The sequence below is a fragment of the Chiloscyllium plagiosum genome, unplaced genomic scaffold (assembly GCF_037043375.1).
Source record: "Chiloscyllium plagiosum isolate Xiang-an unplaced genomic scaffold, Cpla_swu_hap1 HiC_scaffold_2, whole genome shotgun sequence".
NCBI lineage: Eukaryota > Metazoa > Chordata > Chondrichthyes > Orectolobiformes > Hemiscylliidae > Chiloscyllium > Chiloscyllium plagiosum.
The window spans coordinates 90,623,613-90,643,571 of record NW_028270140.1 but is presented as its reverse complement, the minus strand read 5'-3'; the positions used below and the strand labels follow the sequence as shown (position 1 = coordinate 90,643,571).

The 19,959-nt window shown below is 38.9% G+C and overlaps 1 protein-coding gene across 4 annotated transcripts in view; it reads left to right on the top strand.

The window, feature by feature from the left end:
- Positions 1 to 19,959, top strand: part of mcc (MCC regulator of WNT signaling pathway) — a 196,356-nt gene extending 176,397 nt beyond the window's left edge. For 2 of the 4 annotated variants that reach the window (XM_043710810.2, XM_043710801.2), the window contains 2 exons: positions 4,226 to 4,348; positions 13,885 to 19,959. In XM_043710810.2, coding sequence (XP_043566745.1) covers positions 4,226 to 4,348; positions 13,885 to 14,065 — 304 coding nt within the window. In that variant the 3' untranslated portion in view covers positions 14,066 to 19,959. The remainder of the gene's footprint in view (positions 1 to 4,225; positions 4,349 to 13,884) is intronic. The other 2 variants (XM_087998632.1, XM_043710820.2) reach the window with 2 other exon arrangements.

Genomic DNA, 19,959 nt, shown 5'->3' with positions numbered 1-19,959 from the left:
TCTTTCATCTATCTTGAAACTTTACCTTTTTAATTATTTTTCTAATTTTTTTCCAAAAAAAATTATTGATTTCCAATCTATTTGCTGTTTAGTTGTAAGTTTAATGATTTAGATGAGACAACTAAATGTTACATCTCCAAGTTTGCAAGTGACTGGGTTGAAGGATGAATTGTGAGGAGGATGCAGAGATACTTCACTGTGATTTGGACAAGTTGAGTGGGTAAATGCATGGATGATGAATTCTGGTATAGACACATGAGGTAATCTACTTTGGTAGTAAAGATAGGAAGGTGAACTATTATCTGAGTGGCAAAAGATTGGGAAAGGGGGAGGAAGTGGGGGTTCTTGTACACTGAAAGTAAGCATGCAGTTGAGGCAGGTGGTGAAGAAGCAAATGGTACGTTGGCCTTCATAATGAGAGGATTTGAGGACAGGTGTAGGATGTCTTGCTGCAATTGAATAGTGCCTTGGTGAGATGACACCTGGAGTATTGTGTGCAGTTTAGGTCTCCTTATCTGAGGAAGGTTGCTCTGCTTATGGAGGAAATGAAACAAAGATTTACAAGACTGACTCCTGGAATGACCGAACACAGACTGGATTGGTTAGCACTACATTCATTGGAGTTTTGAATAATGAGGGGTAGTTCTCAGGAAAAACTATAAAATTCTAACAGGTCTAGAAAGGGTAAATGTATAAGAATGTTCCTGATAACTGAAGTGGCATAATCAGGGATCATATCTGAAGATCAGGGTTAGGTCTTTTATGACTGAGGTGAGGAGAAATCTCTATCCCAGAGAGTAATGAGCCTGTGGAATTCTCTGCCACAGAAAGCAGTTGAGGCCAAAACATTAAATGTTTTCAAGAAGTATTTAGATATGATTCTTGGAGCTAAAAGGATTTGGGTTTAGATTGTTTGTTTGTAACGCGTACTCAAGTACAAGAATACATGAGTATGTAAAAAGTGCACAAAGTCACCATTCTCCGGCACCATCTTAGTATACAAAAGACAGGATTAAAAACAAAAGCAGAAATAAAAGAAACAGTCACCTCACTCCTCTGCCTCTGCCATGAATGCTCACTACCAGAAAAACGCAGCCACAATGTCCATTCCTCAATCTGTGAGCACTCCAGTGCCCTGAGTACCCATACGCCACCACAGCTGGAACGCCACTGCCTTAGCTGCGCTGCTGCTAGAACTGTTTTGTCGGTCTTTGGCGCCATCTTGCCTCCACCATCGTTGCTGCCATGAATTCGCGCTGGGCTCAAACTTGATGCTGAGCCCACCATGCCAAAGCAGCTGGTGCCTCATTTCAGCTAAGGAACTTGCTACTGCCAATCCCTGGGAAGGAACTCCTGCCGCTGCCAACACTCTGGGAGGAAACTTCTCCCACTGCTGCTGACACTAGGAAGGAACTGCTCCTGCCGCTGCCTCTTCCTTTTGGAAAAGAAAGAGAGGAAATAAAGAAAGACAGACTGAAGCGGATGAGCCTTGGCTGAGGAACCAGGCACAAACAGTATGGGGAAGAAGTGGGAACAACATACTGAAAAGGATGATCAGCCATGATCCTATTGAATGGCAGAACAGGCTCAAAGGGACAATGGCCTTCTCTTGTTCCTTTTTGTATGCTTTTCAATTCAACTCTGGTTCTTCATTAATCATCATAAATCAATATCCTCTAATCACCAATCAAACCGTCACTGGAAACAATCTCAGATTTACTGTTATAAAACTCAGCTAAATTTGAATACCTCTATCAAATCTGCCTTTTTTGTTCTTTGCTGTAGTGAGAGAAAAGAAATTTCTCTTGTCTCTACATAACTGTCGCTGCATAACTCTTTCATCCTGGTTGCCAGTGTAGTGAATCTCTTCTTTACCTTCTCTAAGACCTTGACCCCCTTTCTAAAGCTGTGTTTCCCAAGATTAGGCATAATACTCCAGCTGCAACCTACTTGGTGTTTACAAAGACTTGGCAAAACTTCCTTGCTTTTGTACTTTGTCTGTAATTAAAAAGGCTTAACATTCCTTTTTTTACCAGCTGTTTTAACTTGTCTTTCAAAGAGTTGTGTACATCCACTTCCAATTTCCCCTTATCCGTCCTGCCAGAATGAATCACTTAACAGTTCTTTGAACTATTTTTATATCATGTCTATGTCCTTCTGAAGTTTGATACAATCCTCTTCACTGTTAACCACAAATGAGTTTCATATTATGTACTGATTTAAGATTAGATTAGATTGCTTACAGTGTGGAAACAGGCCCTTTGGCCCAACAAGTCCACACCGACCCACCGAAGCGCAACCCACCCAGACCCCTACATTTACCCCTTCACCTAACACTATGGGTAATTTAGCATGGCCAATTCACCTAACCTGCACATCTTTGGACTGTGGGAGGAAACCGGAGCAAACCCACACAGACACTGGGAGAATGTGCAAACTCCACACAGTCAGTCGCCTGAGGTGGGAATTGAACCCGGGTCTCTGGCGCTGTGCTAACCACTGTGCCACCGTGCCGCCCACTAAGTTATGTTCTTTATCCTCAAATCAACATCCAGTCTGAAAATCAGTCATATTTATTACTGCTCTCTGCTTTGTGTTAACCAATTTCATATCCATTCACCTATTGCCATTTTAATCCTATTGGCTGTAATTTTGTTAATAGGTCTTATTATGTGTATGTATCAAGGACCTTGATCAGATAGACGGAGGAGTGGCAGATGGAGTTTAAGTAAATGTGACATGCTGCATTCTAGCAAGGCAAATCAGGGCAGGACTTATACACTTAATGATAAGGTCCTGGGGAGTGTTGCTGAATAAAGAGACCTTGGATTGCAGGTTCGTAGTTCTTTGAAAGTAGAGTGCAGGTAGATAGGATAGTGAAGAAGACATTTGGCATGCTTGCCTTTATTGGTCAATGCATCGTGTATAGGAGTTGGGAGGTCATGTGACTCTACAGGACATTGGTTAGACCACTTTTGGAATACTGCGTTCAGTTCTGGTCTCCCTTTATAAGAAAGATGTTGTAAAACTTGAAAGGTTCAGAAAACATTTACAAGGATGTTACCAGAGTTGGAGGGTTTGAGCTATCGGCACGGGCTCAACAGGCTGGTGCTGTTCTCCCTAGAGTGTCTGAGGCTGAGGGGTCAGCTAATGGAGGTTTATAAAATCATGTTAGCTTTGATAAGTTGAACAGTCAAGGTCCTTTCCCCAGCGTAGGGGAATCCAAAACTAGAGGGCATAGGTTTAAGGTGAGAGGAGAAGGATTTAAAAGAGATCTAAAGGGCAACTTTTTCATGCAGAGGGTGGTTTGTGTATGGAATGAGCTGTCAGAGGTGGTGATGGATGCTGCTGCAACAACAACATTTCAGAAAGTATTTGGATGAGTACACGAATAAGGAAGGGTTTAGAGGGATATGGGCCATATGCTGGACTGGATGAGTTTGGAATATCTGGTCGGCATGGACGAGTTGGACCGAAGGGTCTGTTTCCATGCTGCATATCTCAGTAACTGTATTTTCCAATCCCAGTTGATGCAGATATTTGCAGCATAGGCATTCAGCTGAAGTTTAAGTAGCATGTGTGAGTTTCAGGGTAGGAAAAGACATGGCCCCATTTACAACAGCTCCCATACGTGGGCAGGTTTGTAAAGGTCTCAGATAGATGAATGGGTGTGATGGGTATGCGGGTCTGGTTGTGGAACAACAGATGTTCTAATAATCAGGTCTGATCTGTTTTGGTCAGATTAGTCAGGTCTGATTAGTGAGTGGAAAGTTGGCTGTGTTTGTGGTGGGTGGGATAATCAGCGCCAGTCAGGATGATGAGTGAGATATCTGATCATTGCATGGGAAAGCACATGTTGGGGGTTCAGGTGGATGCATATGTTCGGGTGAGGGGGATTCAGGACTGTTGCAGGCAAGGGGGGTATTTATGTGTGGTCAGCTAAGGGAGTAATGAAGAGCCATTGCAGTTTGATGGGCCAAATCACCGTCTAGTATTTTATAAGCACATGGAACCTTTCAGTACGTTGTTATTGAAGCCTTGGAATGCCCACTCATTCCTATTTTAGAAAACATTGCATAAACATGAAAAAAGTTAGTGAGGGAAATAGATGAGGTAGAGACTTCCAGTTGGCAGCTAATTTCAGTTCTTCTATGATGGTTTGAATGGTCTTTTTCATATGAAAATTTGCATGATCTTCTGTTTATTCCTATATTTTGATTCACAGAGAGAAAAAAATGAAATCCCGTGTTCAGGAATTAGTAACTGCTTTAGAACGAATGACAAAAAGCAGTGAAGTGCGACATCAGCAGTCTGCAGAATTTGTTAATGACCTCAAACGAGCAAACAGGTATGTGAGTTGGTAAAAGAATAGATGAACAATTTTCACGTAGAACTTTTCCTGACGGAAGAATTGATCGTGTGTTGTTTATATCTCTGCACCATTCACTGAATGAAGATAGGATCGGTGCTAGAAAGAGAGAAGCTAAAATGAGCATAGACCCATTAGAAAATGTGCTGGGGAAATAATAACATTACTTACTATCTTTTACTGTTAAAGCTGATGCTATTGCCATTCCAGGCATTTCAAAAACACTGAACAATCAAGGGGCAAAAAGTGGGGGCGGAGGTAGGTAAGATAATTATGACGAGAAAATGAGTTCTAGGAAATCTAATGGGGCTAAAGGCCGATAAGTCCCCTGGACAGGAGTTAAATCCAATTTTATTATTGGAATTTGCTACAGAGATCGTGGGTGCACTGGTAGTAATCTCCCAAGAATCTTTATGTTCTGGGCAAGTCCCAGGGGATTGGAAAACTGCCAATGTGACAACTTTATTCAAAAAGAGAGGAGCCAAAATATGGCATCTCTAGGCAGGTTAGCTTAACATTTGTCATTGGGAATATGTTAGAACAAGTTACTCTTAGAAATAAGTAATACAAGGAAGCAGAGTCAGCTTGGTTTCATAAGTAGAAATCATGTCTGACAAATTTATTGGAAATTCTCCCTATTTTGAGGAGGCAACAAACAGGATAGATGAAAGGGAGCCTGTACCTGTAATGTATTTGTATTTCCAAAAGATGTTTGGTTAGTTATCACAAATACAGCCTATGATGTTAGAGGTGGTATATTGGCATGGATAAAGAATTGGCTAATAGGAGACAGAGTTGGGATAAGGGGGACATTTTTTAGGATGGCAAAATACAACGAACTATGCCACAGGGATCATTGCAGGGCCTAGTACCATAATATATATAAAATGTTAATGACTTGGATGATGGGAGTGAATGTACCACTGCCAAAGTTGGGAATGACGCAAAAATAAATAGGAAAGCAAGTGGTGAGAATGTCTACATTCCTCTGTAGACTTGGTGTCAGGTTATGTGATTGGGCGAAGACTTGACAGATGGAATGAAATGTGGGTAAATGAGATTAAACACTTTAAGAATAGAAGAGCTGAATGAAGACTACAGAAAGCTGCAGTACAGAGAAATTTGGATGAATTCATGCATGAATCACAAACTGGCATTAAAATTCAGGTAATAGTGAAGAGATGATGAGGTTGACTTTATTTCAATAGAAATAACGTGCAGAAATAGTCTTGCTGAAAGTGTACAAGGCACTGGTTAGACCATGTCTAAATCCTGTGAACAGGTTGGTCCCTTAATCGAAGGAAAAACGTATTGGCATTAGAGGTAGTTTAGAGAAAGTTCATTAAGTTGATCCCAAGTGTGTAGGGATTTACTTGAAGAAAGCTCGAATAAATGAGCGTGTATTCACTGGCGTTTAGAAGACAGAGAGCAACCTTATTGAAAGATCTTGGGTTCTTTATGGGGAAAAAGGGAGGAACGTGGAGATGGTAAGATCAGCCATGATCTTGTTGAATGGTGGTGCAGGTTCAATAGGCTGAATGGCATACTTTCTACTATGTTTTTAAAGTTTAGTGTGAACCTAACTGTACCACGTTGCTACCAATTTGAATCCTGTTGATATCAGTTCCAGGCACTCACTGTACATTAATGCTACTCAATACAGTTTCCTTGTCTTTAACAGAATTAAAAGTCCAGTTTTAGTGTGTCTCCAGTTTTGACCCTTTTATGATACAATAATGTAAATGCAAGGAGAGATACTTCATCTGCTCAGAGCAGAAGACTATAAGACCCAGAATCTAAACTAAACATGCATAAGATTACATAAAATGTACAATACAGAAGTAAGCCACATTTTTGCAATTAGCTAAGAAAAACAATACTGAGTTTTGAATTATTACTGGTTGTGTTTTGTTTAAACCTCCTTGTTCAGGAATTGCCTTAATTTCTTTTTATAAGTCCACATCCACCCTATCAAACCTCTTCAGGGTTTTGAAGCTTTCTACCAGGCCTCATATGTTTGCTTTCCCAGAATAAAATCCCAATCTGCTCAAACTTTTGTCTCAATGTGTCATAATATTTTTGTAAACCCTTTCTGAAGTTTCACCAGTGTTTTTATTTCCTCTCTTTCGAAAGTTCCTTGGTATCGACGATGATGCTCATCCACTCAGTTGTTGTGGATCCTGAGTGCTTTCATATATTTTTCCTATTCGGTACACTGAAATTGCAAACAGTATTTAAGGTGTTTCTACGTTAATTTAATATCACCTTCCTGTTTTTATGTAAGAACTAGGAGAAGGAGTAGGCAGTTCAGCCCCTCAAGCTTACTCTGCCATTCAATACAATCATGGCTATCTCATCTCGGCCTCAGCTCCACTTTCCTGTCTACTCTCCATAACCCTTCAACCTATTACTAATTAAAAATCTGTCTGTTTCCCTCCTTAAATTTACTCAAGGCCCTGGTGTCCATCATATTCTGAGGTATTGAATTCCACAGATTCAGGATCTTTCGAGAGAAGTATTTTCTCATCTATTACATCTTAACCTAAAACTAAGATGTCACGTTCTAGATTGCTCCACCTAAGGAAATGTCTTTTCTACACTGTGTCAATACTCTTTTTAGTACTACATACACCTCAATTAGATCTCTTATTACTCTAAACTCTAGAGTATAAACCTAAACTGCCGAATCTCTCTCTCCATACGTCAAACATTTGATTCCTGGAATCCATCCAGTGAACCTCCAATGCAACTGCATGCCTCTTCAAGTAAAGGGACCAAAACTGTCTGTAATACTCACTAATGCTTTGTACAGCTGCAGTAAGACCTCCGTACTTTTACTGTCCGTCTACTCCAATCTACCTCTCTTCTCTCCTCCCCCCCCCCCCCCCCCCCCCCCCCCCCCGGCATCACCGATCTTTCCTGCTGCCACATCATAGACCCCTCCTCTTCAATCACAAGCCCTCCTTCCTTCTCACAGCCTTGTGTCACAGGCTTTCCCCATTGTAGAGCAGGAAGCCTGTCAATCATTCCGGTTGTGTCTCTTGAAAAATCAGAGAAAACAATTAAAAATCAACCCTGCAGTTAATTTCTGCAAAACCTCAGGGCAATTTGCATTTCCCAGATTTACCATTCATGGCTCCTCAATCCCAGCCTCACCACTCCCTCCCCTTTAAATACCAGGGACCAATCATTCCTCCGAGAAATTACCACTGAAGTGGATACAGTCCTGAACATAAAACTGGAAACCACTTCCATGACCAGGAAGGACTGGTAATCAGGGTTTCTGTATTTCAGTCACATTAAACTGAGGAACCATCTGTCCTTTGAGGAGGATGTAAGGGATTCACAGAGTTTATCTCAGTCCATTTAAACAACATCAACTGCACTACTCCCGTCGACACATCTAGTCACCACTTTGAACAATTCAATCAAATTTGCCAGGCATGATCTCCCACCAAAAAAGCCATACTGATTGATTAATCCTTGTCTTTTCAAGTGAAGATAAATTCTGTCCGTCAGATTTTTTTTTTGTCTAATAGTTTCCCTACGATTGGTGCCAGATTACTGGCATGTTGTTTCCTGGTTTATCCCTTGCTCTCTTGCATAATGGAACATTAGCTGTCCTCCAGTCCTCTGGCAAATCTGCGTCCAGAGAAGGATTGAAAATTAATGTCAGAGGCCCTGGTATCTCCTCCCTTAACTCCCACAGCAACCTGGGATACATCTCATCTGGGTCTTGGGATATCCAATTTTATGCTTTCATTCGTGCTAATACCTCCTCCCCTATGCTGTAACTATAGGCAATCCTAGGAAAGAGTCCAGAGTCCAGGTAAGCCTGACATTTTAATCAGGCCTGGGTGGAAAATCTCAACAAAGGGAGTGAAGATATGGTGGCTGTGTTTTAGAGGCAACAGGAGGAATCTTCATGGGGGATGTACAATCATGATGGGTGAGATGGGTACAGGGATGCCCCCACCCCCCAAAATAATTACTTTCACCTTCCTCCCTGATAGCATGGCACCTGAAAAGTCAAAGTGAGACAGAATGTGGCCCTTAAATGGCCATTAAGTAACTGCATTATAGCCTTACAGGACAATGGGTCGTTGGAATAGAGGTCGGGGGGGTGAACTGAAGGCAATAAAAATGTCACCTGTTTTATTTAATAAGCCTCCTCACCAACAACTATGATGAAGGATTGGGAGGGAAGGGAGCAGATATAAAATCCAGTCCATTATCCAAGTTAAGTGATGAGATATCAAAAATAATTCACATTTAAAAAGCGGCAGTGCTTAATTGTCTATTAATCATTCTAGTATTTCCGGAGTCATAAATAGCACTGTATAAATGCAAGTTCATAATGGGTGACGCTGTCTGTTGTCTTGAATAGTTACTTTGTTCATGGCTTTGAAGCACATCATTGAGAATGATCAGCAAATCTCGGATGACTGTGTGGACAATAGACAATAGGTGCAGGAGTAGGCCATTCAGCCCTTCGAGCCTGCACCGCCATTCAATATAATCATGGCTGATCATTCCTAATCAGTATCCTGTTCCTGCTTTATCTCCATAACCCTTGATTCCACTATCTTTGAGAGCTCTATCCAACGCTTTCTTAAATGAATCCAGAGAGTGGGCCTCCACTGCCCTCTGGGGCAGAGCATTCCACACAGCCACCACTCTCTGGGTGAAGAAGTTTCTCCTGAGCTCTGTCCTAAATAGTCTACCCCGTATTTTAAGCTGTGTCCTCTGGTTCGGCACTCACCCATCAGTGGAAATATGTTTCCTACTGCCAGAGTGTCCAATCCTTTCATAATCTTATACGTCTCAATCAGATCCCCTCTCAATCTTCGAAACTCAAGGGTGGAGTTGGCACATTCTTATAGTGTCTGCATGGGTTTTGTCTGGGTGCTCCAGATTCCTCCCACAGTCCAAAGATGTGCAAGTTAGGTGGATTGGCCATAGGAAATTGCCCATAGTGTTCAAAGATATGTAGGATAGATACATTAGCCACTGGAAATGCAAGATTACAAGGATGGGTTAGGGGGAATGGTTCTGGGTAGGATAATCTTCGGAGGGTCGGTGTGGACATGTTTGGCCTGTTTCCATGCTGTGGGTATTCTATGAAATGCCAAAATTTCATTTGCCTTCCTTTACAACCTGCTGTGCATGCACACTTGCTTTCTATGGTTCATGTATGAGGACACCTAGATACCTTTGAATTAAAGATCCCTCTGTACCTAAGCACTTCAAAGTTTCTTTCCATTTCCAGTAAAGCACTCTAAAGTTTCTCCCTATTTACATAAGTTACCCTTCTATTCTTCGAGTCAAAATGGATAATATAACACTTATCCACATTAAACTCCATCTCATTTTATATCCTGTTCTTCTAGGAATAAACTCATCTACTTATCAACTCATCTTTGTATTTTTTGATATTTTTAATAATCTTCCCAGTTTCAATGCTTTATCTTATTTAGTTTCATACTCCAAGTAAACAACTAGCATACTTATTCTTTCTATCAGCATTAATTAATTCATACTTCGGCAATTTGAACTTTATTTGCCATTCATCTGCATGCTCTGCAAATCCGTTTGTGGTCTTTTTTGCTGAAGTCCACCGTTTTATTAGCTATGCATCCAAATTTGGTGGTATCTGCATTTTCTATGATGTAGAATGGATAATTAAAAATAAATGAATAAACACTGGCATGGATCTCTTCCAGACACCATTTTCTGCTAATCCAATTCTCCTGTCCTCCAGAGGAGAACTTATGTTGTTGCACACTAGTATTTGTGTTTTTATTTCAAATTCTAGCATTTATTCTTTTTGTTGTCCATGATCATGCTTCACAGTGTGTGGTTTTTATTTTAGAGACATACAGCATGGAAGCAGACTCTTTGGTCCAACCAGTCCATGCCGACCATAATCCCAAACTAAATTAATCCCACATGCCTGCGCTTGGCCCACATCCTTCCAAGTGTGTTTAAACATTGTCACTGTACCTATATCCACCACTTCCGCTGGAAGTTAATTCCACTTTGTCTGTATCACTCATGATATTTTATAAACTTCCACAAGATCACCTGCTCTGCTCCGATGGAAGAAGTTACAGCCTATTTTTATTAACTCAAACCTTCCCTTCCCAGCAACATCCTGGTAAATCTCTTCTGAACTTCCTCCAGCTTAATATCCTTCCTATAACAGGGCTATTTTCTAATATAAAAACACTTTTTTCTTTTTCCCTACCTCATCAAATGTTGCTCTGATATGATTAGTTGTCTGGAACATTGTACATGTGGCATTTTTACAGTATGGGCTAAGATGATAGATATCTTCAGAATATTTGGCCAAGCATGATCTGATCCACATATGACATCTAGATGTTTTCTGGCAGTTAAGATAACTGTCAAGAGAAACCAGTCTGGCTGACTTGCTTCCCACTGCCCTTTCTTCCTAGGGTGCTGAGGTCCGTCATAGCATCCTAACTGTTGTCATGGCTGTGATCAATTAATTCAGCTCTGACTACAAATAGGACCTTTAGACTTTCTGGTCTGCGTGACTTAGTTCCACACTAAGCAGTTCCTTTACCCACCAGGACATAAGTGGAGAAAGGTTTTTTAAAAATATCTATCTCTCTGTTTGGGGGTGGAGGAGGGACCTATCTAACACATGGGGGCTTAGCACTTTGACCTTCCATTAGACTTCATATATAGAACCATTTAGTATAGAAGAGGCCCTTTGGTCCATTGAGTCTATAACTGCTAAAAATGCACTACTACCCCACACTTGTCCAACTTTCTCACAGTAGTAGTCCGTAGCCTTGAGTATTATGACACTTCAAGTACATTTAAGTCGTCATTGGACAAGCATATGGACGTACATGGAAATAGTGTAGATTAGATGGGCTTCAGATTGGTATGACAGGTCGGCGCAACATCGAGGGCCGAAGGGCCTGTAATGCGCTGTCATGTTCTATGTAAGTGTTGATACAAGTATGTTTTAAAGGTTGTGAAGTTTCCCACCTCGACTATCATTCCAGGTGGTGCATTCCAGACCCCTACGCCCTCTGGGTGAAAATGTCTTCCTCCTCCTTTCACTTTAAAATTATGCCCTCTTGTTATTAATCCTTTGACTAAGGAAAACAGCTGCTTTCTATTCATCCTGTTCATGTCGCTCATAGTCTTTTATACAACTCCATCAGGACTCCCTCAAACCTCTCTGCTCCAAAGAAAACAACCTGAACATCTCCAGCCTCTCCTTGCTAAAATGATTCAGTCCAGACATCATGCTGGTGAATCTCCTTTGCAACCTTTCCAGTGCAATCACAACCTTTCCCGTGCAATCACATCCTTCCTATACAGCCAATACCAAAACTACACATAATGCTCCAGCTGTGGCCTAACCAAAGTTCTGTACAACTCCAACCTGACTTCCCTACTCTTAGAATCTATGTCACAACTGATAAAGCAAGCATTTCACATGCGCCTTAACAACTGTATGAACCTGTCCTGCCACCTTCAAGAATCTGTGAACAAACACTCTAAGAACACTCATTTCCTCTGACCTTCCTAATGTCCTGTCAATCATTGAGTACTCACGTGTCTTATCATAGTCTGATGGAAGTAAGGTGTTCCTGTGCACCAGGAAATTAGCTCGTGTAGGTTGACCTGCTTTAATTAAATTTATTTTCTACACAGTTGATACTGAGACAGGACAGGACAAAACATTGAAAATAAATCCGAAGAATTCAAAATACACAGTAGTCATCAGTATCTTTATTCTTCTGCAGTGTTATTTCATGTATAATCAAAATTTCATCAAGATAGATTCTATTTCTCCAGTGCTGTAGTTATGGACCAGTTGCACAGCATTATTGTAGTCAAATACTCCACAACCACCTGATGAAGGAGCAGTGCTTTGAAAGCTAGTGCTTCCAGATATACCTGTTGGACTGTAATCTGGTGTTGTGATTTTTAGTATTATTGTAGTGAGTTTAATATAAAAGCTATTATTTTTTATTTCTCTTTCTTTGTATAAATGGTAGGTGAAATTATTTCCTAGCTTTCTATTACTTCTATAATGTCTGCTTCATATAAGCAATAAAACTATTCAAAGACAATGCTTTCCATAATAAAAACTGTGCTTCAGTTTAAGAGAAAGATATTGGATAAATTTGTGTAAACGTCAATCTCATGATCTTTGTCCTAAACAAAAGGTATTTTTTTCATATTCCAACTGTAGGACTTGACCCTGTGGTGTGTTTTTGTGAATCAAAGTCCAGAAATTTCAGAACCAGAGGCTAGAGTTTTGAATGTTTGGGCTGTGATTTAGGAAGGCAAAAGTGAAACCAAATACTTCTCAACGTAACAACATAAGCAAAAATTCAATCCTGGTTATGGTGGAAGCTGGAGATACTTATACTGATATGTAAATAGTTGTGTTTATAAATGCTGATTTTTTTTTCTAAAAAGGGAGAGGAAATTTTGCATAAGTAGAAGGTGGATTCTCTGAACTATTACTCATAAACTTACTTACAGAAAGATATTGTTACAAAATGCAATAACAGACCAGAATCATTTGCAGCAGTTAAGAAAATTGAGTGAATAATTGATTTTGAAAAGTCGCAGTGTCCTAGAGATGTGCAGCATGGAAACAGACCCTTCTGTCCAACTTGTCCATGCCAACCAGATATCTGATATAAATCTAGTCCCATTTCCTAGCATTTGGCCAATAACACTCTCAACCCTTACTATTCATATACCCATTCAGATGCCTTTTAAATGTTGTAATTGTCTCACCTTCCACCACTTCCTCTGGCAGCTCATTCCATACACACACCACCCTCTGCATGGAAAAGTTGCCCCTTAGGTCCCTTTTATATGTTTCCCCTCACCTTAAGCCTATGCTGTCGAATTTTGGACTCCCCCACGTCAGGGAAAAGATCCTAATTATTTACCCTATCCACTGCCCCTCATGATTTTATTAACCTCTCGAAGGTCACCCCTCAGCCTCCAACCCTCTGGGAAAAATAGTGCCAGCTTATTCAGCCTCTCTGTTCCATCTATTCAACAGATTTTGGCTCTCTTTTATATTTGATTCTATCAAATTAATTTGGCATTGCCTCAACTCAGGATTGTACATTGTTATGGAAGGAAGACCAAATAAATGAATAAGAATGGGGTTTCACTTAGTTGTTTTAGCTAGGTAAAAGTTTGATTTAAAATTTTGAAATATAAGTCTTTCTCAGTACAACATTTAAAAAGGCTAAATTGTATTTTGTTTGAACAAGTTAACAAATTTGTTTTTACTTTTTATAAACACTCAAGGTTTATTTTTTCACTTTTGCATCCTTCTATATTGTAATAAGTAATGTAATCAGCCTAAAAATGTGAAGACAAAAGATTGTCATAAGGAATATATACTTGACAGGATAAATCTGATCCTTACAAAGCAAGGTAATAATGTCTTAATCATATTTACAATTTGTAAATTGTTTTGACTTTTTTTATTTTAGTAATTTAGTAGCAGCTTATGAGAAAGCAAAGAAGAAACATCAAAATAAATTGAAAAAACTGGAAGCACAAATGATGGCAATGGTGGAGAGACATGAAACGCAAGTAAGAATGCTAAAACAGAGAATTGCATTGCTGGAGGAGGAAAACTCTAGACCTCAAACAAATGAGACATCACTCTAAGAACACATGCTGATGGTACTGATGATGTGATTCATCAGCTCTGCCACATCGATGCTGAAGATTTTAAAAATGAGGCTGGGAAAAGTGAAATGACACCTTTCTTCTGATCAGTATGAACATATGCAGTTCCCACATGTAAAGCACTAGCTTAACATTTCTTGAGGAACTATGTATGTCGTAAGAATAATAGTGGTATTGGACCAAATATGGGCCATCAGTAAGTCAGTTATTAGCTGAGCCCACTTCATTCCTAAATATATTTACATCTCTAAAAGAACATGAATTTTTAAATACTGTCCAAATACAGCAAATTGACTTTTGGAATTGCTTTACATGTGGCTATATGTTACCATTAAGTTGTATCAAATAGACACAAAATTATACAGCAAAAAATATAAAGTTTAATAGATGCTGCTGGGAGATAATTTTTCACCATCATTAATGTTCTATTGAAGTTCATGAAAATTACAAATCTGTTCTAGCAAAACTGTTTAACCATTTTCATAACACGTGAGGCTGCTGTACTACCATTGTCAAGATAAACATCATGTAAATTAATTCTTGTGGTGAAGACTGGAATCTTAGGGTGATGTGGACTGTAGCAAGATTTGTGGCAGAATCGAGTGCAAAGTCCAGCAAGGCCCATCTCACTCCATCATATCTGTTTCCACAAGGAATGTGGCTAGTTTCTTGCAAGGAAGCGATCAGTTGCCAATGAAGGGAATTATTGCTTGTTAAGTGGATTGTTAATGGGAGAGCTGGTTTCATTAATATTTGGTTTCCTGTCTTGCCAAATGTGCCAAACAAGCTAGATGTCAAGAAATTTCAGCATGGAAATCAAAGTGGGTATCTGGCAAATTTAGCTGGTCACTTGTCTCCAAAGGACTGCCACGTTGGAAACAGGGCATCAGCATCTCAGGCCATGCTCTATGAACCGAGTACATGCAACGTGTCTTCCAACATTGATATCTGATGTACCAGTCTCTAAGAACCCATATGGAACATCTGTGATCTACTTACAGTATATTTCTACCCTTCAGTACAGTAACAACTATCATTGTATTGCTGCAACAAGGGCATTACACACTTAAGGACATCACTCAGCTCATGGATTGACCCAGGCTACGTGTCCAGACAGGATATACAGTGCTCACCCTTCAGACATACCTGGATATTCACAGCATCTTTGCCTTTTTGTGCTTTTTCCCCCTCAGCCAGATATACAATCTTATGATCATGCTATCTTGCTGTGCTGTTTAATGTGGACACAAAGGCATGCAAATTTGTCGTAGTTGTCAGCAGGCCTCAATCAAGGGGCAGTCTTCAGTCTGGGGTCCAAGCACAGCAAGTCAATAACAACCTCTCATACCAGTTCTGGGGGCTTGGAAACAGACAGCTAGTCACTCTGGCAGTCAGTGCTAGGAACCTTTGAAAAGGGATGAGGACCCAAATGTTAGGTAGCCCACCACCTATCTTAACTCTTTTTCTAATTTATTATGGGCTAATTTCTTCCTGGAACGAGAAGGAGGTAGGTATTAAAGGGGATAAAAGTGGGTAATAGAGCTGCTACTTTTGGGTCCAGGTAGGAAGATACCCTGAGCAAGTAATTAAGCAGCGTTGAAGGCATGCAGGATTAGTGGTGTATGCCAGAAAGTGAAGGAAGATGTTTCAGCCATTAGTGAGAGTGGCAAAGAATGAGCCTTTGGAGGTGAGTGCAGTAGCAGAGATAATGAATGTGATGTATGAAGAGAAGATGGTGGCAGTTACACTGGTGGGGTGGAGAAGATCACTGACCTACTTTCTACATTGCTGTGAATTCCTCCAGATGGTTGAGTCTGTTTTAACCCAGTAATCTTGGACATATTCTGGCATAGTCTTATGATGTGGCCATAAACGCTGGCTCTTAAGGAAGAGGGAAAAATACATATGTCACCTCTACCAGCAGGACCTCCAGGTCCCTGCTGATAACGTGGGGTTACAATTTCTATCTGCTGTGTCCAGGACAAATCAGGAACCATGCTGGGTAGCTCTGGACTGACAGTATGTGCCCAGGTGCGGAATGGCTTTTTGCAGGCACACGGTTTACCAGTGAATTCTGGAATATCTGCTGACTGCCCATTGTTTCTGGTGATAGCATGTGGTGACTTGGGGCTGGAATCAGATGTAAGGGATGCCATGGACATGGGTAGTTAACATGAGTTTAGTAAGATGCAGTCATAAAACCCGCTAGGTCTTATGATGAAAACCTCTTCAAGAACTTGATGCAACTCAGACTTGGGTAAAACAAAAATGGAAAATTCAGCCCAAGGTGTTTCATGTAATACTGATGTAGAACCAGGGAAGAAATAACTGGAAAAAATGTCTGTGATCTCTCTGGACTACATTTATATTTAGTAAATCAATGTTTTGGCTGAATACTAGAGTACTGTATTCCACCCACAATTTAAAATCAACCAGTCCATATTAACTGCCTACAGAATGGGAACTACTTTGTGGTTAAAAAGACAAATAGAATTGTTCATTACTCTTCAATTAATCATTTTGCCAGAATGGTACCAGTTACCATAGCAGGTGGTACTGGGTTTGGGTATTCATTTTCTGAACCAAAATAATCTGATATTGTTGAACATTAAGCAATTAGTAGCTAATCACATTGGTTTTATTTGTACCAAATTCTGTAATTACTGATTTAATTTGCTAATTCTTCATATTATGGCTAAATAATCACAGAAATGGAAAACCAAGGGTTATAGGAAAATTGTAGTGTACATCAACATGGCCCTTCTTTCCAACTTTTTAATCATGTAATTTTCAGTTAGCTATAGTAAAATCACTTTCACATTGACAAGTGGATCTGTCTGTAATGTAAATAATATTTACATTATTTTTAAGGTGTGTTTGAGAATTTGCATCTTATTGTTAAAGGATGTATGAGTTAAAGCTCCAGAAATTAAAACTTGCACTCTGATTTGGGAATTTTGAATTCAAGTAAACTAAACGTTCAGGTATTTATTTCGTAAGATACATTCTTTTGTTTAGTCCCAGAAACTAATACTGCAAAAGATTTTGAAGACTCCATTGTACATTTTGGCATTGATATTTTCTGCAGGTTTCTATTATCTCCATTAATTGAAAACGTATTATTTGTGAATTGAAGTGCAGTAGTTCAAGAAATAAGCTCCCCAACATCATCTCGGGCAGCAAGACTGGGTATTTAATGCTGGCGAAATGCAGTCATAGTTGCACAGAAGTAATGATTATACAAATTTCAAATGACAGAGAAAAATCGCTTAGTTGAATTTATTTAAACCAAGTGCTGCCAGCACTGGAAAGTCTCCTCAGTGGACCTTCCTTATTTTAATATCTTTGAGAAACTGAGATCCACATATAAACTTTGATCATCTCTAATATCCTGATTGATGTAAACAAAATAAAGCCATAATGATCTAGTCTCTTTGTCCATCCAGATGTGGCAAGGTCAGTCATTTCTATTCTGACTATTATAATGTAATCCCACTGCTCTTAGTTTGCAATAGATCAAAATCTGCTAAGCTTCTAAAGGCCTTCCAAAGAATGAAAACTGTTCTGGTAATTATGATTTTTGATTTTGAGTCTGCGAGCTCCTTGTGTAATTGTAACACCCTATTTAATAAAGAAAGAACTTGTGCTTTATCATAGCTTTCATGATCTCAGAATATTCCAAAATGCTTTATCGCCAATAAAATATATTGGTAGGGAATACCAATCCAATTCATGCTCAGCAAGTTGCCACAAACAGCAATCATGTAAATAGTTACATAATCTGTTTCAAGTGCCGTAGAAGGAATGAATGGATTAAGATGATTATTGTTGTTAAGTTTATTTTAAAAATTCAAACACTAAAAATGGAAAAGAAATTAAGTGAATATTGCTGTCACATGAAGCAGTTCATCGAATTCTCTACTTTGAAGCCAACATTTGACCTTTCGTCAGCAAAACTAAATCAAAAATAACATTAATACATCACTTTTCTAGCAATTGTAAGCGATCACTAGACAAATGGCTACTGTACAGTGGAGGCCTGCTACAAAAGATATACCCATGGCAAATTAGTGTTTATACCCTGATGCTAAGACCGGCTGGACCTTTCACCTTCTATTCAAATACAATTTTGATTAAGTTAACATTCACAAATAAGTGTGAATTTTCAACTGCGCTTTTTATAAGTATAGTAATTTCTTTTAAAAACGAGATATACTGAAGACCCTATTTTCTATATCAAACGCAAGCATATCTCTATTTTCTCTTGAGAGGAATAAAGATCTGAGTATGTCTTATTTGTCCTGTCTTACAATTAAACATGTATTTGTGCATAAGTTTAGGACAATGTTACAACTATTGTAAGGAAAGTATTAGTTTATTTCGCAAACCTTATAATAGATGTTCTTGTAATCAGAAGGATTAAAGCTTACAGGATATAATTATTAGGGTGTCCTGGCCCAAAAAATTACTTATAACAGGTGCTCGCAGAATATACTTTGTTTGATTAAAGATGGATACATATAACCACATGTTTCAGTTCTGCTTTCATTTTAATAACTGTCCAGTACGTTCCAATGAGTTTGAAAGTTGTTTTTTTCACACAATTATTTAAAATATTTGTAAATTACTGCAAAAGCAACTTTTCTTAATTTATCATTTAAAAGTAGTATGTGATAAAATAACAGGAGAATTATTTATTTCCCTGAGCATGATTTCATATATATATGTCACTTAATTTTTACATGTAATATAGAAGACAGGAGCTCCTATTCATGGTATAATGTAGATATTCTGAGAGCCACTAGAAGGAACATATCGTTTGACTGAAATAGGACAGAGAATCTTGAATACTAAAGGAAATCCATTCTGAAATGAGTTTATGAATTGAATATGGCTATCTTCATCAAAGTGGCATTTTGAAACTCAGCATCTCTCCCCAGTTTATTTCTGATCAAAGTTAAAATCATGAAACAAGAAAAATGGATGATTTTGAGAATCAGGAGTAAGTTGATATGCATTTCTCTTTGGGCTGTGTTCAGTGTTATGTGTTTAGGATTATGTCAAGTCAGTCGAATACCACTTCGCTTTATTGAACCCTGCATTGTAAAGTTGTGAAGGATTTTCTTTGGAAGGAGGTATGCGGGGAGGGGAAGGAAATTCTGAATGTGGCACCTGGACAGATAATACGAGGAATGTCACGAGCCAGGATGTTAAATATATGACAGCACTATTGACTTACCTTCTACACTTACAGTAACTTGCACAGCTGTTTTTAACAAGATTTTTGGATTATATTTACATGTAAAATTTCCAAATGGCTAGCGCCTAAACCATATTAAGTTGTTCCAGATCTGCCTGATTTGATTTCTGAGAACTTAAACACCTCTCATCTTTGAGGGTTATGATTTGTATATCCTCCTATTTAAGTTTGTAACTGTTCGACTTTATAGTTTTCCTAGTTGCTGTAAAATGTAAAACAATTTGTTTTATAAAAAATTGTACAAACTCTGCATTTATTTATATGAAGATACATTTATACTATTATTTTCCAAAAGATCTTGTATGTAGAATAAATACTTTTATTGACAAATTTTAGTGCTAATAATTTAACATTGAGATTTGTACATGTCTGTTGGAAATCCTTATTTGATCACATGTGTGTATAATATCATATGGATTATAATCTTGAACTCATAAACCAGATTACGAGGTTCTGAACTGAGTTCAAATTTTGCAATAGCAGTTTGTGAATTTAGATTTTCTATTCCAAATTTACTTAATTAACTATGAATATTAGTGACAATGAAACAAACAGATTTTTGGAAAAGACCTCAGCTAATTCACAAAGGGCATTAAAGGAAGGAAACCCGCTC